The sequence below is a fragment of the Haliotis rufescens genome, unplaced genomic scaffold (genome assembly GCF_023055435.1).
Source record: "Haliotis rufescens isolate VD_foot unplaced genomic scaffold, xgHalRufe1.0.p SCAF_46, whole genome shotgun sequence".
Taxonomy (NCBI): Eukaryota; Metazoa; Mollusca; class Gastropoda; order Lepetellida; family Haliotidae; genus Haliotis; species Haliotis rufescens.
In genome coordinates this window covers 1,982,802-1,992,466 of record NW_025964179.1, presented here as the reverse complement: position 1 = coordinate 1,992,466, position 9,665 = coordinate 1,982,802, and the positions used below count along the sequence as shown (strand labels likewise).

General features: G+C 43.3%; 1 protein-coding gene across 1 annotated transcript; it reads right to left on the bottom strand.

Annotated features, from left to right (window-relative positions):
• Positions 1–654: 654 nt before the first annotated feature.
• Positions 655–8,688, bottom strand: LOC124141596 (titin-like). The gene is made up of 3 exons (XM_048383234.1): positions 8,638–8,688; positions 6,701–6,786; positions 655–4,613 (listed from the first exon to the last, which is right to left on the bottom strand). Exon 3 carries the CDS (start codon positions 4,609–4,611, stop codon positions 703–705), a length of 3,909 nt encoding a protein of 1,302 aa, XP_048239191.1. The 5' UTR covers positions 4,612–4,613; positions 6,701–6,786; positions 8,638–8,688; the 3' UTR covers positions 655–702.
• Between the last annotated feature and the right edge of the window lie 977 nt (positions 8,689–9,665).

Sequence of the window (9,665 nt, the reverse complement as noted above, 5' to 3'; positions counted from 1 at the left end):
TGTTCATGTGAATGTTATCAAGAAGATCATTTACGTTATTACCCAACATGTCAAATAGAATAGACTGACTACCCAAAGTCAATGATATACGATACTGTAATATATGGTTGCACATCACAATTTTCTCTTTTGCATCATATAATGTAATGCACGCACCATTGAATTTAGTGGGGGCACGGGTGGCCCAGTCGTCTAAGGCGCCGCGATTCGCTGTGCAGAGATGCGTCCCTTGGGCACGCCAGAAACCTATGATTGTGGGTTCGAATCCTGGTTCGCCCCGATTATGTTTCTAGGTTTGTCAGCACCATACCCGTGCTCGTGGGTTTCACCGAAGTGGTAAACGTCTGAGACCTGCATCACTTCGGGCCTTCCTCCCACATTAAGCTGACACGCCGTGATATAACTGGAATAATGTTAAAAGCGGCGTTAAACCCAACTCACTCACTCACACTCATTGAATTTAGTAACAGAAGTTGAGGCTCTCCGTCGACTCACCCGGATTATGATTCTTTGTTTGTCTTTAACATAAGATGACACGTTAAGATACTGAAATACTGTTAAGCGACCTTTATCCCAACTCACTGACTATCTTAATGCATTAAACCAACTACTTCCACTCTTCTTGGATTTACCCATCAGGCAAACACACGGACACAAACATCATGACATTTATTGGCAATGCAAGTTCTGCACTCTACAGGATTACATGCGAGTCAGACACACGTAGTTTGTGAGGAAATCAAGCATCGCTCTCCCAGCCTCGTCCAGGACGTCAGTCTCAGCATTGACCCTGTTCAGTTCCTGAACCGCTTCTGGCAACGTCTCGGCAAGTTTTGCTGCTCTGTCGAGGAAGCCGGCCCGGGTATGGAAGGTGATGAGACCAGTTGAGACATAGGCAGCATGTAGAGACCTGTCGTAGATGCGGGGCTCCTGTCTGATAGCAGAGACGACTAGGGCTTCTGGTAGACGGGAACGATCCTTGTAGCCACCGTGGACGAGTTCAGCATAGAACAAAGTGGTGTGGATGAACTCATGAACAATTTGTTCTGCCATCAACGGTACCGTCCAGTCTTTCCGGGGATCCAACCATATAAGCCCTACAGCAGACTGGACCGTCCCACTTGTAAACATGTCAGATTCGTCTTTGAAGAAGGCAATGGAAGAAACCATTTGAACTATTGCGCTGTACAGCTCAGTGTGAGTCGTGTTGATCAAGTCCAGTGCGCTGTTCGCTAGCAGAACTATCCTTTCTCGCTCATCCTTAGTGAAGAGGTGTTTCCCTGCTTTCGTGTAGGACTTTGAATCTGGTACAATGTTTAATCGGTTCAGTCCGTCAATGACATCTTCCTCTCCAAAGCTAAACATTATCTGGTTCCCCTTTACAGGCAGAGGGGTGCCTTGCAAATCTTGAATTTCCTTGAAAAATTCTTCTTTTAAAGTCTCGTTTCCAGTGATAATTTCGTTTGTCAAACCATAAGCAGCCAGACGTTGATTCATTATATTCACATCGAATCGGAAGGGCCAGAACAGATTCATGAAAACGGGGGTCATCCCGATCAAAGAAGCGTGAGTTGGCATCGGCACCTTGGATAGTTCGCCACAGCTGCCAGGTAAGATGTTTAAAACATCGCTCCACGAGTTGAAGTAAGAATCAATGTCGTCACTGACCTTTTTTCTAAGATCTGAAGCTTTATGAAACCACGCCAGAATGTCATTTGGATTTTCAATTTTGCCAACACTGGATCCCACTAATGGGCGATGTGGCAACACCACTTCTCGCTTCGCTGCCAGTAATGGGCGATCAGTTCCCTCGTATTTGAAATTTGCAAGAACATGAGGTACCGTAACTGGTTTTTCATTATTTAACCACTCCTGTACCGACACCACTTCTCGCTTCGCTGCCAGTAATGGGCGATCAGTTCCCTCATATTTGAAATTTGCAAGAACATGAGGCACCGTAACTGGTTTTTCATTATTTAACCATTCCTGTACCGACACCACTTCTCGCTTCGCAGCAAGTAATGGGCGTTCGGTTTCCTCGTATTTAAAGTTTGCAAGAACCTGAGGCACCGTAACTTGTTTTTCATTATTTAACCATTCCTGTGGCAACAAATCTTCTCGCTTTGCAGCCAGTAATGGGCGTTCGGTTTCCCCATATTTAAAGTTTGCAAGAACCTGAGGTACCGTAACTGGTTTTTCATTATTTAACCATTCCCGTACCGACACCACTTCTCGCTTCGCTGCAAGTAATGGGCGTTCGGTTTCCTCGTATTTAAAGTTTGCAAGAACCTGAGGCACCGTATCTTGTTTTTCATTATTTAACCATTCCCGTACCGACACCACTTCTCGCTTCGCTGCAAGTAATGGGCGTTCGGTTTCCTCATATTTAAAGTTTGCAAGAACCTGAGGTACAGTAACTTGTTTTTCATTATTTAACCATTCCTGTGGCAACACATCTTCACGCTTTGCAGCCAGTAATGGGCGTTCGGTTTCCTCGTATGTAAAGTTTGCAAGAACATGAGGTACAGTAACTTGTTTTTCATTATTTAACCATTCCTGTGGCAACACATCTTCACGCTTTGCAGCAAGTAATGGGCGTTCGGTTTCCTCGTATTTAAAGTTTGCAAGAACCTGAGGTACAGTAACTTGTTTTTCATTATTTAACCATTCCTGTGGCAACACATCTTCACGCGTTGCAGCCAGTAATGGACGTTCGGTTTCCTCGTATTTAAAGTTTGCAAGAACCTGAGGTACAGTAACTTGTTTTTCATTATTTAACCATTCCTGTGGCAACACATCTTCACGCTTTGCAGCCAGTAATGGGCGTTCGGTTTCCTGGTATTTAAAGTTCGCAAGAACCTGAGGCACCGTAACTTGTTTTTCATTATTTAACCATTCCTGTGGCAACACTTCTTCTCGCTTTGCAGCCAGTAATGGGCGTTCGGTTTCCTCGTATTTAAAGTTTGCAAGAACCTGAGGTACAGTAACTTGTTTTTCATTATTTAACCATTCCTGTGGCAACACTTCTTCTCGCTTTGCAGCCAGTAATGGACGTTCGGTTTCCTCGTATTTAAAGTTTGCAAGAACCTGAGGTACAGTAACTTGTTTTTCATTATTTAACCATTCCTGTGGCAACACTTCTTCTCGCTTTGCAGCCAGTAATGGGCGTTCGGTTTCCTCGTATTTAAAGTTTGCAAGAACCTGAGGTACAGTAACTTGTTTTTCATTATTTAACCATTCCTGTGGCAACACTTCTTCTCGCTTTGCAGCCAGTAATGGGCGTTCGGTTTCCTCGTATTTAAAGTTTGCAAGAACCTGAGGTACAGTAACTTGTTTTTCATTATTTAACCATTCCTGTGGCAACACTTCTTCTCGCTTTGCAGCCAGTAATGGGCGTTCGGTTTCCTCGTATTTAAAGTTTGCAAGAACCTGAGGTACAGTAACTTGTTTTTCATTATTTAACCATTCCTGTGGCAACACTTCTTCTCGCTTTGCAGCCAGTAATGGGCGTTCGGTTTCCTCGTATTTAAAGTTTGCAAGAACCTGAGGTACAGTAACTTGTTTTTCATTATTTAACCATTCCTGTGGCAACACTTCTTCTCGCTTTGCTGCAAGTAATGGGCGTTCGGTTTCCTCGTATTTAAAGTTCGCAAGAACCTGAGGCACCGTAACTTGTTTTTCATTATTTAACCATTCCTGTGGCAACACTTCTTCTCGCTTTGCAGCCAGTAATGGGCGTTCGGTTTCCTCGTATTTAAAGTTTGCAAGAACCTGAGGTACAGTAACTTGTTTTTCATTATTTAACCATTCCTGTGGCAACACTTCTTCTCGCTTTGCAGCCAGTAATGGGCGTTCGGTTTCCTCGTATTTAAAGTTTGCAAGAACCTGAGGTACAGTAACTTGTTTTTCATTATTTAACCATTCCTGTGGCAACACTTCTTCTCGCTTCGCTGCCAGTAATGGGCGTTCGGTTTCCTCGTATTTAAAGTTCGCAAGAACCTGAGGCACCGTAACTTGTTTTTCGTTATTTAACCATTCCTGTGCCAACAGCTGTTCTCGCTTCGCTGCCAGTAATGGGCGTTCGGTTTCCTGGTATTTAAAGTTCGCAAGAACCTGAGGCACCGTCACTTGTTTTTCGTTATTTAACCATTCCTGTGCCAACAGCTGTTCTCGCTTTGCAGCCAGTAATGGGCGCTCAGTTTCCTCGCTTTTGATGTTTGCAAGAACCCGAGGCGTAGGAACTGTTTTTTCATTATTTAACCATTCCTGTGCCAACTCCTGTTCTCGCTTTGCAGCCAGTAATGGGCGCTCGGTTTCCTGGTTTTTGAAGTTTGCAAGAACCTGAGGTACTGATGTTTTTTCATTATTTAACCGATCCTGTGTCAACGACTGTGCTCGCTTTGAAACATCTTCCCGTAGCCATTTGCTAATCTTTAGTCTGTCAAACTGCTTTTCGTGGACTCCTTTGAAATTTCCAACCGTGTAACTCTTGAAATATCCTTTCATGTTGTCATGCAACGCACTTTTGAATCCATGTTTCGTTTTCTTCGAGAGACTACCAGTGATGAACGTTGTCCAACACAGAAGGAACAGGAGAGTTCTCAGTTCCATACCTGTGGGGGAAAATGTGCGTTTCTATTTACATCCGGCAATAAAATTAATGTATGGTAATTATCCTTATCCTTAATAGTAACGTAGCTCTACATTGAAAACAGTCTGTATATAACGCCCTCAAGTGTACCAGGAACTTAGCTCTACACTGAAAACAGTCTGTATATAACGCCCTCAATTGTACGGGTAAAGTAGATCTGCATTGAAAACAGTCTGCATATAACGCCCTCAATCAACGGGTAACGTAGCTCTACATTGAAAACAGTCTGTATATAACGCCCTCAACTATACTAGTAACGTACATCTACACTGAAAACAGTCTGTATATAACGCCCTCAATTATACGGGTAAAGTAGATCTGCATTGAAAACAGTCTGTATATAACGCCCTCAATTATACGGGTAAAGTAGATCTACATTGAAAACAGTCTGTATATAACGCCCTCAACTATACTAGTAACGTAGATCTACATTGAAAACAGTCTGTATATAACGCCCTAAATTGTACGAGTAACGTAGATCTACATTCAAAACTGTCTGTATATAACGCCCTAACTTGTACTAGTAACGTAGATCTACCTAACACGCAGGGACGGTTCACCACCCCTTGTATTTGCGACGAAAAACGTAATTTCCAAGATTTTTTCAAAAAATGTTTGAAAAATCTTAAAACATAAAAACAAAAGTAACAAAAATTATTTAGGGTCACGAAGGTTCTGTCTGTATCATACATATAGATATGATTATAAACAAAATCAACTTTAACAGACAAAAATTCTTGAAAACTATGAGAGTGATGTTGGAAAGCTAAGGAATACACGCTGGTCAAGTAAAAAAATGGCACTTTTCGAAACGAACAATCTCGATAGACGAGTTCATAACGAAACATTTTCAAGATATTAATAAACGGCATGACGCGATATTAACTTCATAAATGACCATCTGTCATTATTTTGCCTTGTCAGTGTGGAACTAACGTAAAAAGTCAATAGTTTGTGTACGGGCCACACATTTACGATAAAGGGAGACAATTTGAGTATGTGAGTGAGTGAGTATGGTTTTACGCCGCTTGTAGCAATATTCCAGCAATATCACGGCGGAGGACACCAGAAATGGGCTTCCTTCATTGTATCCATGTCGGATATTGAACCCGGGTCTTCGGCGAGACGAGCGAACACTTTAACCACTAGGCTACCCGACCGCCCCGAGACAATTTGAGGAGAGGTAACTCTTGTATGACAACAGCTCCGTCAAAGTGTTATGTTCACAGCAGTGACATATCAAGCGTGACGTTCACAACAGTGACATATCAAGCGTGACGTTCACAGCAGTGACATATCAAGCGTGACGTTCACAGCAGTGACATATCAAGCGTTACGTTCACAGCAGTGACATATCAAGCGTGACGTTCACAGCAGTGACATATCAACCGTTATGATCACAGCAGTGACATATCAAGCGTTACGTTCACAGCAGTGACATATCAAGCGTTATGATCACAGCAGTGACATATCAAGCGTTACGTTCACAGCAGTGACATATCAAGCGTTATGATCACAGCAGTGACATATCAAGCGTTACGTTCACAGCAGTGACATATCAAGCGTTACGTTCACAGCAGTGGCATATCAAGCGTTATGTTCACAGCAGTGGCATATCAAGCGTTATGCTCACAGCAGTGGCATATCAAGCGTTATGTTCACAGCAGTGACATATCAAGCGTTATGTTCACAGCAGTGACATATCAAGCGTTATGTTCACAACAGTGACATATCAAGCGTTATGTTCACAGCAGTGACATATCAAGCGTTATGTTCACAGCAGTGACATATCAAGCGTTATGTTCACTGCAATGAGTGTGAGTGAGTGAGTGAGTTGGGTTTAACGCCGCTTTTAACAGTTTTCCAGTCATATCGCGGCGTGTCAGTTTAATGTGGGAGGAAAGCCCGAAGTGAAGCAGGTCTCAGACGTTTACCACTTCAGTGAAACCCACGAGCACGGGTATGGTTGACAAACCTAGAAACATAATTCAAAGCAATGAAAATATTTCTTTTCTCAACATCGGATCATATCATATCCGTATCTCTTACCTAAACAATCTGGAAGAGTACCCGAAGTCGCCGGGATTCACTTTGTATAGATGCTTCCAAGAGTTGCGTTTCCAGGATCCGGTGATCTACGATTCGAATACAAATTTATACTGATTATGTTTCTCGTCAGCAACATATCCCTTCACAGGCATTTCCCAAAAAGTGTACATGCCTAACCCAGATTAATCCCAGTCGCCTGGTTATAACTAAAATATTGTTAAAAGCGGCGTTAAATACAATCAAGTGTTTGAATAACCTTCAGAAGTGGATCACATAAGATAGGTGAGGTGAAATTGTGTTTAACGTCGCTTCCAAGATTATTGCACTTATATGGCGATGTGCATGTACGTGTGTGTGTTAATGTGGCTGCTTGTACTAGTCCGGACTGATGCCGATTTATAGTGCTAGCCATACCATGCAGATACCATGCAGATACCCTGCAGCAGTTTAACATGAATACCCCACTCAGACACAGCATACTGACTCCGAGCCGACCAGTCCTTGTTTCAGCCCCTTAATGCCGAGCGCGAGACATGGTAACAACAAGCACCATCTTTTAACGTCTTTTGGTATGACGCGGCCGGGGATCGAAGCCCGGGTCTTCCGCTCTCCGGGCGGACGCTCTACCACTAGACCACGGAGGCGGTCCTCACATGTGAGAGAGAATTTATGGGTGTCAACATCTTAATGATGGGGAACGCAACGTTTGGGAGTACATGCTTACTCCTTACTTCCATGTGTCCATCGCTAAAGACAGACCAGAACAAATTAACTGTTGGCTTCCCTTGTTAAGTTCCTACTTTATTATCTTGTATGACTTTTGTTGTTTTACATGTACATATGTTTCCTCTCTGTCTCCTAGCATTCATTCATCATATACTCCGAAACATTGTGTTCCTCATAATAAATAAGAGGCGGTAGCATAGTCTAGCGGTTAAAGCGTTCGCTCGTCACGCCGAAGACCCGAGTTCGATTCCCACATGGGTACAATGTGTGAAGCCCATTTCTGGTGTCCCCCGCCGTGATATTCCCGGAATATTGCTAAAAGCGGTGTAAAACCATACTCACTCACTCACTCACTCACTCACTCACTCACTCACTCACTCACTCATAAATAAATAAATAAATAAATAAATAAATAAATAAGTTGACATCCATACATTTTCTCTCTTATGTTAAATACAATGTATTAAACGTCATCACCAGAGAACAATCAGTCTCGATTATCTGCCGAAACAGTTTTCATTAGTGCTAAAGGAAAACTAGTGACGAAATTATATGAATGGATCACTGAAACCAAGTCACATACTTATGTAGTGAAACTGAGAGTAACATCGAACCCACAGTGCCTTCTAACCCAAATAAGGGGGCACGGGTGGCCCAGTCGTCTAATGCGCCGCGATTCGCTGTGCAGAGTTGCGTCCCTTGGGCACGCCAGAAACCTATGATTGTGGGTTCGAATCCCGGTTCGCCCCGATTATGTTTCTAGGTTTGTCAGCACCATACCCGTGCTCGTGGTAAACGTCTGAGACCTGCATCACTTCGGGCTTTCCTCCAACATTAAGCTGACACGCCATGATATAACTGGAATACTGTTAAAAGCGGCGTAAAACCCAACTCACTCACTCATTCACTCTAACTAAAATAGACTCACCGGGCAAAAGAGCTTTTCGAGATGTAATGTTCCTGGGACTTCACCGTATCCCAATTGCGTAAATCGATGCTCATGATATCAATCACTGGATTATCTGTTCCAGACTCGATTATTTACCGCCGTCATATAACTGGAATATTGCTGAATGCGGCGTCAAACAACAAACAAACAAAGTAACCAGAAAGTCTTATCAACGTATGTAAGAATCGGTCGTGAACGGGCATGGATAGATTCCACAGTGGCTTCCTGGCAGTAACATTGTAACGAAGAGAATTATTCTTACCTAAAGTCTGGAACTGCGACTGATGGTGTGCATACACCCACATGGATAGATATATATACCTTCGGAGTACCGATAGCGAACGCCTGTTACGTCTAGTTGATAAACAACCGTCATATTTCCCATACAGATAAGTATTTTCAACTTCTTTCATATTAAATCCAAACATACCTTCAAGTTAAAAATCATCAGATAAGCATGCTGTAGGGGCCTTTACCCGGGTCTTCTTTTTGACGAGCATACCAAGGTAATCACACTGCCACAGATCGTACAAGCATGGTGTCCAGGGGCCCTCTTGGGGAGGATAAACACACCGTCCTGCCTCAACGATTTCATATAAGTTTACCTGGGTTTTGAGCACACTGGAGACAAGCGGTGCATACGTGTGGCACATGCATGACATGATGGGTTTTTTTCTTTTCTTTTGTTTTTTTGTTTAACGCCGCTCTCAGCAATATTCCAGCTATATCATGGCGGTCTGTAATTAATCGAGTCTGGACCAAACATTCCAGTGACTGACATCATGAGCATCGATCCACGCGATTGGGATACGATGACATGCATCAACCAAGTCAGGAGCCTGACCATCCGATCCCGTTAGTCGCCAGATAAGCATGATGTGGTCCACGCATGAACTGTACCTGATTCTTCCTTGCGACGAGCGAACACAGCTGTATGTTGGTTGGTTGGTTGGTTGGTTGGTTGTTTAACGCCGCACTCAGCAATTTTCCAGCTATATGACGGCGGTCTGTAAATAATCGAGTCTAGACCAGACAATCCAGTGATTAATATCATTAGCATCGATCCTCGCAATTGGGATCGATGACATGCATCAACCAAGACAGCGAGTCTGCCCACCGATCCCGTTAGTCGCCTCCTACGGCAAGCATCGTTGCCTTGTACGGCAAGCATGGGTTGCTGAAGACCTATTCTACCCCGGATCTTCACGGGTCTGACATGATGTAATACGACAACGATCTACCTGTGCCTTGCAGTCACCTTGTTTCAAACCATAACGACCTACGTAACTA

Coding starts and splice junctions, on each gene's coding strand:
- LOC124141596 (XM_048383234.1), bottom strand. CDS start 4,611: ATGGAACTGAGAACTCTCCTGTTCCTTCTGTGTTGGACAACGTTCATC.